The sequence below is a fragment of the Mizuhopecten yessoensis genome, unplaced genomic scaffold (genome assembly GCF_002113885.1).
Source record: "Mizuhopecten yessoensis strain PY_sf001 unplaced genomic scaffold, ASM211388v2 scaffold7479, whole genome shotgun sequence".
Taxonomy (NCBI): domain Eukaryota; kingdom Metazoa; phylum Mollusca; class Bivalvia; order Pectinida; family Pectinidae; genus Mizuhopecten; species Mizuhopecten yessoensis.
The window spans coordinates 141,729-162,921 of NW_018407068.1; the positions used below are offsets into that span (position 1 = coordinate 141,729).

Sequence of the window (21,193 nt, forward strand, 5' to 3'; positions counted from 1 at the left end):
AGGAACAACCATGTATACAGGAACAACCATGTATACAGGAACAACCATGTATACAGGAACAACCATGTATATAGGAACAACCATGTATACAGGAACAACCATGTTTACAGGAACAACCATGTATACAGGAACAACCATGTATATAGGAACAACCATGTATATAGGAACAACCATGTATACAGGAACAACCATGTACACAGGAACAACCATGTATACAGGAACAACCATGTATACAGGAACAACCATGTATACAGGAACGGACAGGTTTTCTATGGTTACCACCAGTTCCATCAGGCAACAAACATCAACCAGAAAGCATTTATGAATTTCCATCATAATCTGACTTTGATTAAAGAAAAATCCCCAACTTATCAAACATTTTTCCCTTTGTGTTAAATCAGTTCACTCACTTTAGAACAAAACAATCTTTAGTGTGTGTACCTCCTCTATATATACCTCTGGGGCTATTTGTCATCAAATTATAGCAATTATTTCAGTCTTAGAATTAGATCCTATAGACCAAATGCAATAGGCTTGAGATTAAGATTTTTCATGAACCTTTTGAAAATTTCTCAGATCAAACCTTGACAAAGATTTTTTTTTAAATATTTAGTGCTGGATCATAATAGACATATGAAATAAAGAAACAAATGTGTGGTGATAATCATGGATTCAAACACAAGCAAATGTTTACCTGGTATGTACTGAGCAAGATATATCTGATACTAACATGACCACTGACCAATTTTTGAGAACACGGGTAGTTCAAGATATATCTTTGTGTGTTTATAATGTAGAATGAAACATTTAAAACATTTCAACTGGCACTTGTCATTTACCTATGGGCACTGAAAGGCTCGAACCCCCCGCTGTAGTCAATACGCAGTCTTATCAGTGGCTTGTCTGGCTGCTTGCTGTTTCCAGAATGCTCAGATTCTGAAAATAAGAATGGTTTGAACACCATAAGTAAGAAAATAAATATATTACAATCATTACAAGATTACAATCAAATCTCACAGAAATGTGATTGAATAGTCTTTTAAACTTGTAAGCGATGTTGACAAACAACAAATTTACAAAAAAAAATATAGAAAGTCCTCATTTACAAGGTTTATTTAACTACGGTATACGGAAGTAAACAACACTGCTGAAATATTGGAAATAATTCCAATAATATAGAAGAAATTAAAACTTAGAAATAGTAAATATTCCAATAAGCACCATGACATTTACTAACCAAGGCCAACAACACTAAATTCATGTATTGTAAGGAATATTTGTTACCTAGCCTAGGTACTGCTCAATCTAAACTATAATATTAACTACTGCTTTGTTAGCACACATTTCAGTTAACAAGGGACAAGTATGTAAACTTAAAACTATTCTGCTTATAAAAAGGGGTGGTAAGTGATGGCAACAGTTTACATATAACATACAGTCAACAGGGGTGTACAATTCTGCTAGCACTTTTAACTCATTCACCCCTGAAATTTTGTAATGAACTATTCCAATCTTTAAATTTGAAGAGTTCAAATGGGTCTTCAGGGGTGAATGAGTTAATCTCTAGCTATGCTTACAGTCTAATATTTACTGATCACTTATTCATAGTCATACAATACTTGTAAAGAAACTTCCAGTCCAATAATGACATACAATAAATAAGGGATGTTTAATTTCAGGTTACTTGAAAACTTTAATTAAATATTGATAACATTGCAGCTGCAGCAGTCTAAATATACCTACCTGCTTTCTCCAATAAACCTTCCACCTTTTCAGCACAGAAAGCTTCCACCTTCTTGGCTATGTTGTGGTCTTGAGGATCCAGACTAGTATCACTAAGCACAACATCCTCCATGTAAAACGGACGAACTGTCTCCAGTGGAATTTTTGTCATCTTGAAATTTTTACCTTTTATCTGCAGTAATCCAATGTGTTTCTTGACAGTCTCCCCCTCACTTAGTGATGTAGCAACACTGCTACCTGGCTGACTGACATAAAAGTTCTGAACACTGTTCCATTCTGGTTCAATTCTACATTCATGTTCATGACCCCAAATCACAAGGTCTAGAAAATCGTCAAGAAATTGTTCAGGAATGTAGTTTGTTGTGGTATGTTTGGATCGATTTTGGTGTATCACAAACATATTGAACCATTCTTCTTGATTTTCTCTAGGTCTCAACATTGAAACCGTCTTTTTTAAAAACATTCTGTGCAACCTTTCATCTCTGATAGAACCTAGTCCATACATGGCTAGTTTGGTGGAACCTTTCTGCAACAGCAAAGGACTCATTTCTATCTTCTCTAGAGATGTGTGTTTTCCAAAGTAATTGACAAACCCTGAGGTATGCAGAATGTCCAGTGTGCAAAGGTTTCCTTGGCCTGTTGGGTCATCATGGTTACCATGTATTGAAAATACAGGGATAGAAACGTTTAAATTTGGGTCTTCATAATTCAAATATGGAAACTGACAATGGTTGAAATCTTTTGATTGATCACTAAGGTATTCAAACTGAACAGGTTTATCACCCATACAGTACTTACGAAACAGAGAAATGCATCCATGCATTATTCTGCGGGGTGGTTTGTTCTCATGAAACAGATCTCCTCCAAGAAGGATAAAATCAACATCATGCTTTTTGGCATTTTCTAGAATTTCTTCAAAAGATACTAATGAATCATTTCCTCTAATTCCATCTTTTTCTGCATAGCCAAGGTGAATATCAGTGGCAACTAGTATCTTTAAGGTGTCATCTTCTGAATCCTGTGTTGGAGGCATGATTCTGAAATAGACAAGACAACCTGGGTTGTAGTAGTTATTTTCCTTTGATGAGATGTGAAGTACAAATAATCATATAAACCTTACCTGTCATGTCAGCAACAACAACAAAAAAGACAACACAAACTAACAAGTATTCATATAAATTATTTCAGTACTGAGAAAAAGTCATTTTCTCTATATAAATTTAGTAGGCCCCACCTACAGGGTCAAATGTTCAAACACAAGGGCATAAAATTCACATATATATCTTTACCTATTAGGGCTAAATAGTCATGCTTAAAATTTCTTTCCCTCTGCTTCAGTTTCCATAAAAAGGATACCTAAAATTATCACTTCCATGTAAACTATACTAATTAACCACTTCCCTGAGGGGAGGGAGTACTAGATTATCTGGGGGTAATAAAATCAACATACTTTTCATAAAGTATCTATCCCCAGACATTTTCATTGATGAACATAATTATTACAAAGTAATATTATTTTTCTAGGTTTAGCAGAGGACCCCCACCCCCCCCCAAAAAAACACCCTTTTCCCATGCACTTCTTCCCCCACCAACAAGAGGGGTATGGTAAGGAATGTCAGTCTATATTTTCATACCATTAAACAACAATTCAATAATTATATTTCAAACCATGTTTGAACTATATCCTACTGAAATTAACAAAAATACATGAACCTGAAAATTGGCAAGTTGTCAACCATTGATACAAGTACGGGGTGAATTATTTGGCATGGAGATACCTGAACCTAGGTTTTGAATAGTTGCATCTTAGAAAGACTTAGAAAGACTAAGATAAAGGAGGGGGGTCAGAATGTAGTGAAACTGGAATGGATTGAGTGTCGGCAACCTTGAAGTAGCTTGATTGATAAAGCATCCGTCTACGTAAGAGTATGGAAGGTCACAGGTTCAAATCCCGTCTGGCCGTGCATTTTCTACATCTATTAGAAAGTATTATTTACCTATATAAACTTAAGTAAACTTTACCCCTCCCCGGGGCGGGGGAAAAGATTATGAAAATTAAATAATATCACATCCTACATCCGATTGGGACAATTGGATCCTACTGTACCCATCCACAGGTGTTGAAGAAACCAATGTGATGTGTATATACTATATTATATACATGTCTCCAACACCTGTATATCCATTAGGGGTGTTCTAACGCAATTCTACTTTCACTTCAGAAATATTTCACATGATCCACTTTATAAGAATGTGTTGTCTTTATAAACGGTGAACTAATTTAATGTGGTGAACCAAATAAGAGCTTTTAATTTATCTTCATAACTAAGGAAATGTCAAATAAATATTTACTATCGCTTACCTAAGCGTAAATATTGTCTTGATCAATTCGGTAACGTTTGCTCATGGCGGGAGATTATTTTTGTTGAAGTTATTTCCCTTGGACAACTTCCGTTTTCCGTTTAGCGCCATCTAGTAGCAATTTCCATAGCAATTGTTTCAACAAAGTCCCATCCGGCAGGATATTGTTTACCCGATTTTATCTAAACATAGTGTTTCCGAACACATCTCGGTTCAATGACAGAGAGGGTAATCCCAGGAAAAAGCGTTATATGACACTTGCATGATGTAAATGTTTTAGATTTGAATAATTAGATGAATTGGATAGAGTTTAAACAGATCCAATCAAGAACATTGGTGTAACCAGGTTTGCATTATTGCTCGTTCGTAAAAGAGAAAACCACTATGGCAGATAAAGGCGGAAAAAATGATATGGACAGGATTGGAGTGTTCCAGGAAATGGGATATGTCACAATAGGTGACAGATATAAGCCCCCTGGAAGTAAGTAAAAACTCGAATTTATTCTTTTATGCATATAGACCTATCTCACCTACTTTTTAATTATGTGATTTTGCGATACAGATGTCACTGATTGTCAGGATTTCTTTCATTTTAATATTTAGGTTTTAACCAACTGAATTATTGATGTCAGAATTCGAGAAATGTTTAACAAAAACAATGTTTTGAGGTTGGGTACTGCATTAATAAACATTGCTTATCAGGAATCATCAGTCAAATTACCTGAATGGAATTCCATCATTTCAGTCCAGTTCAATGCTGCTGCAAGTAAAGGAAAACAGATACTTCCTGGGGGAAGCAAGACCAGGTCAGCCCTACAGAGCGGTTACTTTTTGGAGAAATATGGGAGAGTAATGGAGGGAGAGGCATACAGTGATCCAATCAAAATGAGACGACAACACAGATTAAAAGAATCCCAAAGAAATATTGGAAAGGCATTTTTACCTAGCAGTGGTGAAAAGAAACCGTAAGTCAGTTATTTTGTTTTCGCAGTTTCAAATGTGCAGCATAAGTTTCAGAGCTTGATTTTGTGTTGTTTTACAGTCCATTGACAATTGAAGTCATTTTGGACTGAATATATACAAGCTGGTTCCACTGTACATATTAAGCAAGTGAAAAAATGCAAAACAAAAGTCATAGGAAGTTAAATGAACTGACTACTTTTAAGCATTTATACATTAAATATCAATTTTGCAAATTCAAATTTATTGCATTCATTTGAAGAATTTACAGCTCAGTTATTGTGAGCTGTATGTACATCTAATGGTTTTTTTACAGGTCTGGACTAGGAAGTCATTATGGTACACTTGCTGGCCCTATCTCTGCCTTTAGTCCGAATGCAAGGCCAGGAAAAGGCTATAAGTCGCCCGGAAAGAACTTTCTTACAAATCCAGGAAAGAAAGGAACGGGCTTTGGGTAAATCAACGTTTATAGTTTACATTAATGTAAAAGTTCTCCAGAAGGTTCATAAAGAAAGAAAAAAGAAAATGAAGACATCATTATGAATTATAAATAGAAACCAAATTTATTGATAAAACTTCATAAGAATGATTATCATTGACTACTGCAAATTTTATATATCTTTAGTAAATTTGCTATGATATTCCATTGATATGATTTGATTGTGGATGTAAAAAACATATAATATGATCATTTGATGAAGTTGTTGCAAAGCTGACAGTAGGATGGTATTTTCAGATATGTAGCTGTAACACTTGGAAAATACCCCAATTATTTAGGGGATTCATATGATGTACATAAAGACATAGCAAAGGTTTGTCCGCCCACTGTGATGTGTCTGTCAATGATTAATGGCACAGGGTGACGCTACGCATTAATAATTTAATACTGATGTCTGCACACTGTCATCACTCATAGCTGTGACTGTTTTCATACCTCGATTCACAACTTCTCGTGTCACTCATGGTTTATGGTACATTTGTGTAATAAGTCTGTGTTATTGTAAATTATAGAGGATTATGTGTAGCTTCATGAGAGATGTTCTACTTTGTTAGTCAGGTGTTTGGTAGCTGTTGTTTGTGATTGTCAATCAGGTGTTATTAAACATTGTTTATTAACACCCATGATTTGAATAAAGTTTTTTCAACAGATAGTGATCATGCTAATCACGTTTCCTCATTCATACCCATCACTTCTGAGGAATTTGCATGTCCTGTAGACTTTGTATAATTATTGCATCTTGTTTTGCGGGTTTTCTTGCTATTTGAGTCTTGAAGAAAACATAATTATTGCAAGCGGTTTAATTATTTCTGTGACAATTGAAATTTGGTTGTAAACTAATGGAATGCTGTATGTTTTGTAGTCATGTTGTTTACTTGTTCAAGTTGTTTGTTTTGCTTTATGACTATATTTCAACATTCTAATTGTTATAATATTTTAGGAATCAATTTTATTTACAAGATTTATTTACTTTTTCAGTTTCATTGATTTACATGTTTCTTTTTTTTTATGTGCAATTATATCATGATCTGTTTCTATTCATTCTAATTCATGTCTCAATCATACATGTTTACTTTTTTATTTCTGTCTGCAATCATCTTAATATTTATTTTATTTTATCCCTCAGATTTGATTTTGTTTTGAGCTGTTTTCCTATATAAATCATGTGTAATCTTCGTCTTTACTCCACATACCCTTGTATATATTGGCACCTCATTTTTCCAGATACATTGTGTCTGATCTAAAATCATTGTAATTAAGTTAAGTTAACATGCTATCAACATGGTATCTGTGTATTGCTGTGTGACTAACTTGTAACATTTCTGTGTGGCATTGTGTGTTTTTCTAGCTTTGTTGAGATCACACTGGGAAGCTATCCAAAATACCAAGCAGATGCATATGAACGGGCAAGAGAATTAACAAAGGTTTGAGTTATTTGAATGGTAAAACAAACGTTGTCTGGATTTAATCTGGAAAATGTTGATCATAACTGGTATATTGTGCATATATATTATTCTGTAATATCATGTACTATATTGTATGATAAAGTTTTTCACAATCAAGATTAGATGTCATGACTTATCATTGACATTATTTGGTCATATGATCATTAATAAAAAAGTACAAAATTGGGAGTGGGGTGGTATTTATTATTGATAAGAGAATCTACACAAAATAACAAGATGTTCACCAGTATATCCACTGCACTGTCACATTTCTGTAAATCTTCAGTGCATTCTATATGTGTCATACATACATTTGTAATCAAAGTAATGTATTAATTGTAAATATAATGACCTATTAGATGAATTTAAAACTTTTCTATATTGTAATGCATGTTATTCAAACATTATTTCAATTCTAAACACATTTTCTGAGAGAACTAATAGATTGATAAACATATCTTGTGAAATCAAAAAATAAAAGAGAAAAAAGAACGTACAACTTACACAGTGGAAACTGAAGTGATAATTCCTATACTATTTGTGCATTTTAAAAAAGTGGCTTCAGAGAAAACATTGACCATTTGGTATGTAACAGATGTTAAAGGAGCGACGTTATTGTCGACATTTTAAGCCTGTATCAGTTTTGTAACTCAAACTGATGTAAACCATCAGTATAGATTTTGTACCAGTTATGAACATAAAACCACAAAATTTACGAGTTTATTTTGCTTTCCACTGTAAAAACCACTTCTGAAATATTTCAGATCACTTTTGACATTACAGTATTTTATTTGAATTTGTGCAAGAATAATAATAACAACTGTGTTCTTTCTTTAAATAATTTGAACGAAATTTTCATGGGAAGTTTGAATAGCAGTTATCTCTCCACATTTTAGTTTGAAAATGTTATCCAAAATGTAAGTGACCTGCAGTAAAGTTGGGTAAATCGATTCAATATATGTAAGTGGAGGTGATAATGTTTTTAGTTAATAGATGATGCCAAAAACAATACATATGTATAGCTATGTTAATTCAGCATTCTAAAAACTGTACAGGTACCTAGTGGTTTTGCAGGATTATTAAATTACTTTACATTTTTTTGGTTATCAATTTATACTTTTTATGTTTCCACATTTCCCATTACAGAAAGAGTTGGCCAATCATAAAAATGCAGTAAAAGGTGCTGCATTTAAACTGAACATGCATCCCAAGCCGTACTTCGATCAGAATCCTTATGCATCAGATAAGTTATTGGGACGACGAAGTGTGTCTGCAGGTGTCTCTAAGAAAGAGGATGTTAAGCCATTCAAGCCGAGCTCTCCTGGCAAGAAGGTAAGGTTCTAAACTAGAACCAATCCCTTTAAAAATAAGCTATTGTTCATTCTGAGCTTGAACATTTTCAAATTAATAAAAGTATACAAACAAGAGGCCCATGGGCCTTAACGGTCACCCAAGTTCTGATATATTTATACAGAGAGTTGATTTTTGTTTTTAAAACATGAACAGAAGTATTTTCAAAATGACAAAAAACAATAAAACCACCTTATTCAATATCAAGCATACAGATTTCAGACTAAAAAGTATTTGAAACTAGCACCTCTGATTCTAAACAAGGAAAATGAAGAAATTTTAGCACACTGACTCCTTTGGGTGCCCTTGGGGGTAGAGCTGGCACGAAATGTTCAAAGTATCAAACTGTCAACTCAGGGTTATAATTCCAATCATGTTATCAACATGTAATATTCAAAGTATCATTTGCCGTAATAAATTTTGCCCCCACCCCTTCCCCAGGGGTAAATGTGACCTAAGGGTCATAAAATTCACAATTTTGGTATAGCACCTTAAAACCCTTCCATCTATATATGAAGAGTATTTGATTCTACCATATCTTGGTCTTGAGAAGATTTTGAAATTTCAGTCAATTCAACCCTTTTTGGCCCCACCCATCAGCCCCTGGGGGTCAGTCAGGGCTGATATGTGCATACCATCAAACTGCTATCCAACACTGATAATGCTAACCCACATTGAATTACTTCCAATGGAAATTAAACAAATGTTGGTCCAAAATGTGATTTCCCTATATAAACTGTAGTAAAGTTTACCCCCTCCACAGGGGGAAACGTGAGACCCCAGGGTCAAGAAATTCACAATTTTAAAACCTTAAGACCCTTCCATCTATGAAGAGTATTTGATTTTACCATATCTGGGTCTTGAGAAGATTTTTGAAATTTTTAGTCAATTTTACCCTTTTTGGCCCCACCCCTCAGGCCCCTGGGGGCTGGGGACCAAATCAGCTGCTGTTTTTGTTGCCTTTGGCCATGGAAGGTTTCTGCAAAATTTCATTGAAATTGGTTCAGGGGTTTTGGAGAAGAAGTCGAAAATGTTGATTGTTTACGGACGGACGCCGGACAAAAGGCGATCGCAATAGGTCACTTGAGACTTTGTCTCAGGTGACCTAAAAATTTACAGCCTTTAGAATCACAATTTTTTTTATTTATTTTTTATTCTTACCTGTCTGATGGAAAAAATACCATGCAGCTTGTATTGGACACATGCAAATTATATATTTAGTGTTGCATGTAAAAATGACCATGTGTCCTGTTCTAAAGAAATACTGTTAATAAACAATAACGTACTACTACAGGATTTTTAAAACAATTACTCTACATTGAAATGACATATTATTATGAATATTTCTTGCATTGAAAGTTACCATTTATTTCACCACAGCCTGCTGGTATGAAGGCGGGAACATTTGACCCTTATCCTTCCCATTCCGCCGACCCTTACAAGATCAAAGTGTCACACTCTGTCAATGTTGTCAACAAAACTGGAAAGACCTTTATGCCATCACAGGGACCTAAATCTGTACCTACTAATTCTATAGTCAACCAGAATATACTGAAGTAAGTAGAACTTAATCGTATGGAGATATCCTTTCTTTTTTTTAAGGGAAAATTATATTGACTCTGTCAGAACTTTTTTCGTTCACAAGACCTGTGTTCACGCCTCCTATCATGTCTTTGAAATACCACCCATCAATTGTTAAATTGTACAGTTAATGTGTCTTGAAAGACAAATTATTATTATTATTGACTTGGTAAAAATAGCAAAAAAATGTTGTCATGATTAAGTTACATGAAATCAACTATTAAATATAATATTATGTATGAAGAGACATCGTCCATGCAGGTTAATATTTCATTGGAGTTAAACTTTTACTTTTTTTGATGGTTAGATATTGTTCTGTCTGTTTTTATCAACCGAGTGTTTCTTGTTAGAATGAAGCTTTCGGCGATTTATTATCTTTCCTCCAAATATGTCGGTGTATTGTAACCTGTTTCCCTTTGTTTTACAGAACAATCAATGTACAGAACTACAGATCAATGACATCCATCATTTAAGGAAATTTAACCAGATAAAATAAGAGACCAAAATCTCAACTTAAAGAACTATGGATCACAACTTTAATCACCTTAAAGAAAAGATGAAGGTGACTGCCCAAACATCTACTACCTTGTCAGTTGTGGCAGGATACACATCTCTGAACAGACATTGCAATGTTCTTGAAGAATGTTGTTCTATTATAATGCCTTATGTAATGGGTTAACTGAGCAGGTGTGTATTACTACTTACAGGTTACTGTTTTGAAAACTCTTGTACATAATATACTGTTATACAGAAAAACATTGAATCGTTTTGTACTTACCTTACAACTATATTAGTATTATATATTTAATACATTGTGTTGCTCATTCAAAGTTTATGTCAAATATCTGTTCTTTCATTCCATTTTTTTCCTGTAAAAACACTTTTCTTTTGTATGGAAGCAGAGGGCTGTGATTTCCTAAATATACATTTGATGTTAATGTTATTTTATGTAATTGTGATCCAGATTATACATTATTTCAATACAAATTATTTCAAGAGTATTTTATCTTAACTTTACAAAGAACCATCATTTATTTAATTGTATTTGACCTATGGAATTTTAAGAATCCTGTGGTTTATGATATATTTTAATAGTAGCTTCTCTTGAGTGTCGTGCACCCAATTTGTATAATTATTATTCACACGAGGCCAACTTTTGCCTTTCCCCTGCTCTTACCTTTACACATTAAGCCAAGCTTGTGCCAAGTTTATGGAATGTACAAAAAACCTCAAATATACAACCTAAAAACAATTGAAATCTTTATTTTGAAATAAAGTATGTAATATCAAATGAAATAAAAAATATTGATCACTGAAATTATCAATAACTTTTAATTCTTTATTTTTTAATTCCATATTAATCTGCCAGCATTCCCTATCTTCCAGTGCAGTGTACCTCTGAAAGCCTTATCAGGCTAAAGTAACTCTGTGGTTAACTTTTTCTTCATAATTGTATTATGAGGATGACATTTCCACAAAGATTTATTTTTTGGCTAAAATATCTATGAAGTGTTCTTAAAAAATTCCTACAACAAGACACTGGTTTTCTTTAAAACAACTAGTATCATAAAAATGTGAACAAATTTAAGTTGTCTTTGTCTACTTTTTTGTGTGTTTCCTGCCAGGCAGATGTGACAGACATAGCTGTGGTGGCAGCAGTGGTGTCCACACAAATGTTGTCTATCTGATTACTCTTGAAGGAATGTTTTGATTTTCATTAAACTTTCCACACATACCTAGGTAGTATCGCTTTCACTTCTAAAGTATGATTTTGACCCACATCTGAGCATCAACAAGACACTATAAGACTATATTGCTATAAGACACTAGATTGGTACATGATAAAAATAACTAAACCATTCCAAGCCAAGCATTACAATTTGACTTTTGACTTTAAGGGTTCCGAGCTTTTGGACAGGTATTACAGATTTGATCCCTTATGGCATTGGCCTGAAGTTTAAACACCTGGGAATTCTATGTGACTCGCTGTTCATCAGGCTATAATACATTTATCTATGAAGTTTAACATATTAACATTTGCAAGTTATGGTCCTTGCGAATGTTACATTTATTTGACCTTCTGACCTTGATGGTTCATAATTAGAATTTTACATGACAAATGTCCTTTTTAAGTACATTCATATTTGATGATTTTTAAGAAAATATTCAGCTGTTCAGATATTATGGTCTGGACTAGCTGTCAACAAACATCAGCAGATTACTTTCTTTGCAGCACTGTATGTAGATATTGTTCCCACGTCCACAATCCTCCCGGAGTCAACACACATATTGTCATTAAATAGACAAGACTTGAACTTGCATGTTTTACTTTTATTGTTGATGATATAACATATCTAGCAGCCATTGTTGACTGTACATTTAAAGAACATGAAGACTCATGCATTGTCATGACAACACGATAATGGAGAGAAACGCCAGTCAATATCTGTTTATAAACTTACAGAAATGGAAAGAAATTAAAACTAGTTCACATGTAATAACACAAAATGATTAGCACATGTACATTTCAAAATCTATTTATTTGATTTTGATGAATATTGACAACTTCTTCATCACTGCGACAGGTTTTTTGTATTGCATTGTGTGAATACGTACACAAGTTATCAAAGCTGATGTATGGAATAAAGTATACAATACACAGAAACATACATACAGATTGAAACTCCAGTTTTATACCAGGACTGATGTATACCAGTTGTAATGTACACAGGACCATGCATACAGATATAAGTGTACACAGTTTTAATACCAAAACTGATGTTTGGGTACTATACTACACAAAATCATAAGCCTTTTTTAGATTGCAGTAGTGCGCCCCACACATACCGGTAGGTATTCTAAAGAAACATGTACACCAAGCAAACTTTTAACTGTATACATTGTGTTAATCCTGACTGGTACTAATGGAGACAACTTGCAGTAAACAAGATTGAAGTTTGGGAACTCAAATGAATAGCAGTTATTGTAACAGCATGATGCGAGTCTCCTTTTAGCGTTCACATTTCAATTACCCTTCCTTATAACTCATGATGTTCTGTACTTTAGTATTCCAATGCAGACTGCAGTTATGGAGGTGGTAGGACAGATAGTGGTCAGCACAAACAATGTGGCCAATATACAAGTGTATCAATGTAGTCTACACATGTAGGACCACCAGCTGACAAACCTATATCCACCACAAGCACCAGCATATTATAGTAATCTATACACCTTCATTTTATGCATACAGTAGCACTTCTTTCTCATAGTACTGTAGGGTTGGTGGAGAATATACACAATATTTTTACCTGAAAATGATAGTTGGTTTGTTTTCTTTATATTCAAAAGTTTTCATCATAAAACGCCTGGCTGTATATATACCGTCTCCATAAAACACTTGGCTGTATATATACAGTCTCCATAAAACACTTGGCTGTATATATACAGTCTCCATAAAACTCTTGGCTGTTTATATACAGTCTCCATAAATTCAACTGAGCATTCAGTGATACTTATTCATTTTAGTTTTCAAAATGTATACATTAACTCTGTATCACTAAAGTGAAAAGGGAAATTGTGTATCCACAACAGGTCTGAAAGCTCAGCCACTACAGTAACCATATTAGGTTCCTTCTCGGCTACCACCTACCTGGATTTGTAGTAGGTCCATGGCCGTTGTTATCAATGTTTTTTGTTAACAATCCTACATCACTGCTGTACCCTTGATTTTGGTGGCTTTGAAAAGGATGTCTTGTGAAAGTTTTAGAACAGCTATTCATGATAGGCTGAAGCTAAGAACAAAACTAGCACTGATGTTTTGAAGCTGGTTTATTAGTAGTGTTAATGGAAAGTTTGATTCCTCTTTGGCTGCAATATAACCACAGTGCTAAATGCGACTTAATGCACATAATCAATAGGAACCTAAATTAAAGTTGAAAGTTGAAGTTGAAAAATCAGTCATAAATTCTTTGAAAATCCTGGGGCCATATATCAAAGTATAAATTCTATCATTATTCTGTGGTTATGGTTGGGTCCTAATATTGAAGTTTAAATCTACTTGTAAACTTTCAGTTATACTAAAATGTGACTTGGTATTGAAATATAAATCCTGTCATTCTTCTGCAGTTATACTTGTAAACTTTTAGGTATGGTTGGATCCTAGTATTGAAGTATAAATCCTGTCATTCTTCTGCAGTTATACTAGTTAACTTTTAGGTATGATTGGATCCTAGTATTGAAGTATAAATCGAATCCTATCACTATACTGCAAACATTTGTTAAATTTCAGTTAAACTGGGACTGTGTAATGAATTATAAATCCTAGCACTTAACTGTAGATAACGTTTAGTAATACTTGGGCCTTATTATTGAAGAGATTCTTCTGATCATTCTCTAGATATACTGGTAAACTTTAACAGTTTGTCACCTAGTATTTTGTATAGAGTATATACTGTCGTTGCTCTGCAGATATGTTAACACGGGCCCTGCACAATAATTTAATAAAGGTACTTGAAAACCTTAATGAAGCTTTAAAGAAATAAAAAAAACACATATTGACAGTAATATTAAATGAAAATATTTCAACCTGAAAAATTAACAAAAAATCTGAATATCATTATCTGTCAAGAAATGAAAACAAATTCCAACAAAACCTTAAAATCATTACATTAGTAGCTACATTGCTACTGTTCAATTACACTGTATCTTAAAACAGTTTTCTTCTTTTTACAAATTTATTTTAATCCTAATGAAATAGCCAGAATAAATCATGGTACACATTTGGATTTGATCTTCAAATTCAATCTTCCATTTGTTAAGGACATAACTAACATGAAATATCATCAGGGTGGTTATGATGAAAGTTTTAAACATCACCTAATTTGTTATCTTTGTTAGCATGATATATCTACCTACTATCTACCAAATATCACAAAAGTTTATATGATAATAAGTTCCAGAGTGACAATGCGAATGACTTTAAACTTCTTCTTCAATCTGCATAGATATCGGTTGATATTTTCAATAAGTCATTTGATTTTACTTTAGTCAAACAATTCAAACTGAATCAAAATGAAACCCAACAACTATACTCTCCTATTTCAAACAGTCATACATAATTACATCAACATGCAATCTTGAAACCTGGTACCCAGTAGTTAAACTGTATCATTTCATTACACTACTACAAATGTATATAAAAGGGGACCATCTTTAGTCCCATTAACCTTTTGTTACTGATAAAAAGAGGTCTGATCTACCTGGATAGCCCTGAACAGACTACCTGCATCATTTACCTACATCATGTAATTTGTAAAGCAATAACCATTGAATATGTGCCCAACATGTTACTAATGCATATGGGTTACACAGCGTATGTAATACCATGCCTGTTTATAGAAAACCTATAAAAGTGATAAAAGAAAAGTTTATCACTGTGACCTCTCACTCCCAATTCATATGGAACATCCTGTGCTTGTTAAACCTTTCCCATGCATGTGTTCACACTCTAGAAGCATTTTTCATTGGCCTATCTTCATATGACTAGCTGTTGCAAGGGTGCTAAACCCCAATCAATGGAAATAAAACCATTGATTGCTGATTATGGTGTCATGTTACAATGCTTTGTGATGGTATCCATGATGACATCATCTTTGTAACAGAGATGTAGGTAACATCAAATGTTCACAAACACTGGAAACCTAGATGGTTATTGAATTTACTTAAATGGGTACCTTATCACTAACCATAACCTGCTAGGAAACCTCTATCAAATGTTTAGACTGACCAGCCTAAAACATGAATAGATTTTGTCCTGACCAGTTTTTCCGATTACACAGGTTTCATTGTAAGTGGATGGAGGTCTAGCTTACCCAATAACACCAAACTTCCTCACAAAATCTCATAGTTGTCATAAATATTAGTACAGTGAATACAAGACAAATTGATCTAAGATTAAAGTACCAGCAGACCATGACATTTTGTAGAGAAATAAATGACAAGTAAAATCACACTGGGAAGTCCTTATGGCTGGTATCAAACACTGCTTCTATTAATATGTTACAAGACATTCAAATTCAAATTAATATCTTACAAGATGACATATAACTGCTTTAGTTAACGTTCTTTCACTGCTGATCTACATACATGTTAAATCTCACTACACATATGGAGATCTAAATAGTCACATATTAAATATTGGTACACATTTAGATTTGATCTTCAAATTCAATCTTCCATTTGTTAAGGACATAACTAACATGAAATATCATCAGGGTGGTAATGATGAAAACATAATTAATATTGATGACATTTGACAAGAATGCTGAACTGCTATCTGTTAATACATTTTTAAGGAAAATTCTAAAACTGAGGTATTTAATTAGCACATGTAGGCATTTTTGTGGGGGGGGGTTTCCATTCCCTTTATAAATACAAAACTCCAATTTAAAACGAGAAAGAAAAAGCAATTGAAGAACGATTCCATTAAAAAATCTACCTGAACCCTGGACTTCAAATATATCACTTCTATGAATGGTTGCCTGTTACTTCATTGATTAATTTCATTCTATGGGTAGTACCTCAAAACAAAACATCGAGTCCTGGGATGGGAGAGATGTTTTACAAGAATAGCCTTGATCGACTAGGAGACAAACTATAAAAGAGAAAAAAACAATTGCAAAAAGCAAAAGGTAAGATCTATTGTTCCATAATGAATGTCTTCTCCACCTATCCCCCTATATAAGATGTTGAAATGGCACACTATGCACATAATACTGACAAAGGCCAATATGTTTTCAATCTTTAATTACATAACATTTATTCAAGCATGACTCACTGTCTCACTAACAATTCAAATCTTTTGCGGGAAAAAAACGAATATGCCCTTTCACAATTGTAAGTATGCTTGATTAGAATATACATGTCAGTGAAATTTTCAGAATCTTTACATACTATCTAAAATTTAAAAGTAAAACAACAGACATAAACGATAAAAATGTATTTCTTACAGCCTAAACTGATGCGTGCATCAGTTGTATCACCATGAAGAACTAGTTGAGAGACTTTCTGAGATCTATCAATGGTTGGTGGGTTGGATTGATAATTTTCAGCTTCAGTACAGGCACTGGTACAACAGGAAACCTTGCATCAGTTCTGATGTTTATCTGTGTCACATTTACAGTGTTAGCCACTATCAAATGTTTATAAATTTCAAATTTGGGACATAGCACATGACATCCAACCCAAAATCAAAGTATCATCACAAGGGAACACATTTTTACTGGGAGAGAGGGGTTGGTTTAGCCTGTTATCTAGTATTGCACACCACATCAATGTAATACATATTCAACTGGTTTACTCGTAGCAATCCATTACATGATATTTAGTCACCTGAAGCAGAAGATAGCTTAATCCACATTATCGGTATAAACATAACAAGTATTTAACAAGCTTAGTTTGATTTGCATATTCTTATGTCTTTAACCACAATATTCAAGAGGTCTGCCAATTAAGTCATCAAAATGTGAATTTCAGAATGTGTTGTCAGAAATCAGTACAGTGCTTATTATAGGCTGGTCTATTTGACTAGGACTTACATGTAGTGATGGAGGTATACATGTGCTACAGGGACGAGTATTTCATTTGAATATCAATTTACAATAAAATGGAATGAATTTGTTTCTATTTTATATAAATTATTCTGTCAAAGAAGATATTATATTGGATATCAGTGCTTCATAACAAATCTGTGTTAAATCCCACAAATCAATATGCAACTCTATGTGCAAGTTTGAAGATTTGGGAAATCCATTTAGTAGGATTTGCTGAACATTTCTAACCAGGATGGAGTACACCTAAACATAGGTGTACCAATTGCCTACACACAATGTTCCATGTTAACTCCTCTCTCATCTCACACCAGGTAAGGTCAGGATTGCATTATGTATGTTTCCTAGTTCAGCTAATTGTGAGACAGAATAAAATGGGACAGCTCTTTTCCTTCATCCCTTAGACAATCCTGGAGCCTGCTCTCCCCTGGGCGTTCCCGGGGCCTTCCTCTCTGTGGATGACCAGCACACCACACAAGCTTTGTCAGGGCTTACATTGCATCTTGCTTTCAAGCTTCACTACTATCTCCTGACTGCATTCTTCAATTCTGCTGCAAGTCCACAGATAGCAGTGAAAAAACGATAAAAATGATCAAGAATCCAAACACTGAAATCTAGTTGTGAATCTTGATAGCTTTCTCCAGATAGGCATATCTAGACCTTTTTGGTGTTTTGTTGACATGGTCCAAGCCAAGCCATGGTCTGGCTTGCATGTTTGCACCTATAAGAAAGATAAAGACAAACATAAGAATAGAAGGGAAAGGATATAATCAACCAAAGTAATAGTACTGTCTGACTTCAGTCTTTTGAGATTCAGTTTTATATGGTGATAAAATATAACATTAAGCCTAATTTTACAAAGCATAATAATGATATACAATCTTAAATATTTTAGCATTTAAGGCTGTTTGGAAAATTCTTCCTCTTCCAAGATGTTCTGATCAACACAGCTGATGTTGATGTGTATTGTTATACAGATGATAAGTATCCTGAATTAGAACTTTGATCAAAGAGTGAGTTTATAGCCTTGAAGTAAACTTAACACTCCCCTGTGTTACTAAATATGCCTACCTTGTATAGCGTGAGGTTTGAATACAGTCAGATCTACTCTCATATCCTGGTCATCATCTGATATGTACTCCACTCTTCCCATCACCACCACTGCAAACTTGTACTGAAAAAATAAAAAACATGCAGCTGTTATGTTGGCAGCAAGTGACCATTTTTTCATATCCTAGCTTTGATATTCCAAAATGCAGAATTGTTTACATCATCTATCTTGCAGTGCTTATTGTGAAAAGTAAAACCTGTGTAACTCCAAGTATCAACAGATAGAGCTGAACTTTGGAAGCCTCCAGCAGATGGATACCACATGAAGGTGATTGGGAATTTTTATTGTCAAGTTTCCATGTTTCAACTCTCCTTGTGTGCTGTCATTGTAACTTAGGCTACATTCACATATCCCGGTTGAAATGGTAGGTGTGGGGCAGAAATATTCCACGATAAACGCACGCACTTGGACAGTTGTATAAGCAGAGCTAAAAATGCACCGTTTCGAAGGATAAAAAACAATGTATCAAGAATAGTATGCCCTTCTTTCACACATTAACTGAATAACATAATGTATCTTAACAAGAGGCCCATGGGCCTTAACGGGCACCTGAGTTCTGATACATTTATACAGAGAGTTGATTTTTGTTTTTAAAACATGAACAGAGATATTATTCAAAGTGACAAAAAAACAATTAAACCACCTTATTCAATATCTAGCATACAGATTTAACACTGCAAAGTATTTGAAACTAGCACCTCTGATTCTTAACAAGGAAAATGAAGAAATTTTAGCACACTGACTCCTTTGGGCCCTGCCCTACAGCCCTTGGGAGTAGGGCTGGCTCAAAATTTTCAAAGTATCAAACTGTCAACTCAGGGTTATAGTTCCAATCAAGTTATCAACATGTAATATCCAAAGTATCATTTGCCAATATAAACCATAATAAATTTTGGTTGGTCCAAAAGGTGTTTTTCCTATATAAACTATAGTAAAGTTTACCCCCTCCCCAGGGGGAAACGTGAGACCCAAGGTCATGAAATTCCTAATTTTGGTAATTAAAGCACCTTAGGACCCTTCGATCTATGAAAAGTATTTGATTCTACCATATCTGAGTCTTGAGAAGAAGATTTTTGAAATTTCAGTCAATTCAACCCTTTTTGGCCCCACCCATCAGCCCCTGGGGGCTGGGGACCATATAATTCACAATTTTGGTTGACCTTTGGCCATGGAATGTTTCATTGAAATTGGTTCAGGGTTTTTTGGAGAAGAAGTTTAAAATGTTAATTGTTTATGGACGCACGACGGACAAAAGGCGATTGGAATAGGTCACTTGAGACTTTGTCGTTATAGTTTCGGTCAGGTACATCTAGATCTGGACCCTCAATCTAAACGTGCCAAATTTTCCTGAGGTCAGCCTTGGTTTAGATCTGTGCCTGTCGTTGTCTTTACAGGTTCAACTGGATACACGAATGTACCCCAATACAACAAGAGCTGAACAGCATAGCTCACCTATTGATAAAATAATGTTGCACTGCTTCAATATGGGTAGATATACCTTTAAGCCTCGGCCGTTTATTTATTCAAATGCTCCAGAGTCTAAGTCACATCATAGCCAAACTGATTCAAAAGTATGTTTGGTTGTTAAAATACTAAAAAATAATTTAACACATTTTTTGCATATATATATACCAGGTGAATACCTCAGTTTTAGAGTTGTCAACAATTTTTCTACTGGAAATGATAAAATAGTGTATAGAAAAACTTTTATTAACAACCAATGGGGTGGAACAATATAAACCCATCCAATGTCAAACAGATTTTGTACAACTTCAACCTTTATCTTAGTATTTCCATACCATAAAATCAACTGTAAGTGAAATGTTAAGTGGAAGATTCTCTGCATCTGTAAGTCTGCCTTGTATTGCATCTTCAAGAACTGCAAGCCCTGATAAAACTTTGCACAGCAAGTTGTCAATATATCCAGATTCATCTGCTGACTTCACTTTTATGTTTATGGAGTCAAAATCATAAATGGAATGTTTCAACTAATTTACCTGTTTCAGACCCCTAAAATTACCAAATATGGTCTTTTGTAATGTTTAGCCCCTTTAATACTGTTATCACCTAACTAGCTCCTTTAATACTAATATGATGTACTTATAGTATAATATGCATGCAGTGCTATGCTGAAACAGTGAAAGGAAAACTTGCTCCAATACTTTATTCTGAAGTTGGATATGGAAGTGGACACAATGCCTGATGGGACTCCATCAACAGGTCAATAAAGAAAACCCTAATGAACAAATCATAACATTCCCTTTTGAATGTAGTTACAATGTTTTGTCTATGTACAACCAATACATACCTTATCAATATTCTCTATGTACAACCAATACATCTCTATGTACAACCAATACATACCTTTTCAATATTCTCTATGTACAACCAATGCATACCTTATCAATATTCTCTATGTACAACCAATACATACCTTATCAATATTCTCTATGTACAACCAATACGTACCTTATCAATATTCTCTATGTACAACCAATACACACCTTATCAATATTATCTATGTACAACCAATACA

General features: G+C 34.1%; 3 protein-coding genes across 8 annotated transcripts in view; 1 reads left to right on the plus strand and 2 right to left on the minus strand.

Annotated features, from left to right (window-relative positions):
* Nucleotides 1-4,183, minus strand: part of LOC110453690 (double-strand break repair protein MRE11-like) — a 16,758-nt gene extending 12,575 nt beyond the window's left edge. The window contains exons 1-3 of the mRNA XM_021502755.1: nt 4,106-4,183; nt 1,744-2,780; nt 840-936 (exon numbers count right to left, since the gene is read on the minus strand). Coding sequence (XP_021358430.1) covers nt 840-936; nt 1,744-2,776 — 1,130 coding nt within the window. The 5' untranslated portion in view covers nt 2,777-2,780; nt 4,106-4,183. The remainder of the gene's footprint in view (nt 1-839; nt 937-1,743; nt 2,781-4,105) is intronic.
* A 30-nt stretch (nt 4,184-4,213) lies between these two features.
* Nucleotides 4,214-18,115, plus strand: LOC110453661 (UPF0602 protein C4orf47 homolog). Of its 2 annotated transcripts, none has more exons than XM_021502709.1 (7): nt 4,214-4,585; nt 4,850-5,069; nt 5,381-5,518; nt 5,801-5,876; nt 8,155-8,340; nt 9,739-9,914; nt 10,367-18,115. In XM_021502709.1, exons 1-7 carry the CDS (start codon nt 4,489-4,491, stop codon nt 10,410-10,412), a joined length of 939 nt encoding a protein of 312 aa, XP_021358384.1. In that variant the 5' UTR covers nt 4,214-4,488; the 3' UTR covers nt 10,413-18,115. The 2 variants fall into 2 exon arrangements, with proteins under 2 accessions (XP_021358384.1, XP_021358383.1); XM_021502708.1 differs by lacking the exon at nt 5,801-5,876 and adding an exon at nt 6,912-6,987.
* Nucleotides 12,256-21,193, minus strand: part of LOC110453660 (ubiquitin carboxyl-terminal hydrolase 7-like) — a 47,747-nt gene continuing 38,809 nt past the window's right edge. For all 5 annotated transcript variants that reach the window (XM_021502707.1, XM_021502706.1, XM_021502705.1 and 2 more), the window contains exons 32-33: nt 18,618-18,720; nt 12,256-18,267 (exon numbers count right to left, since the gene is read on the minus strand). In XM_021502707.1, coding sequence (XP_021358382.1) covers nt 18,161-18,267; nt 18,618-18,720 — 210 coding nt within the window. In that variant the 3' untranslated portion in view covers nt 12,256-18,160. The remainder of the gene's footprint in view (nt 18,268-18,617; nt 18,721-21,193) is intronic.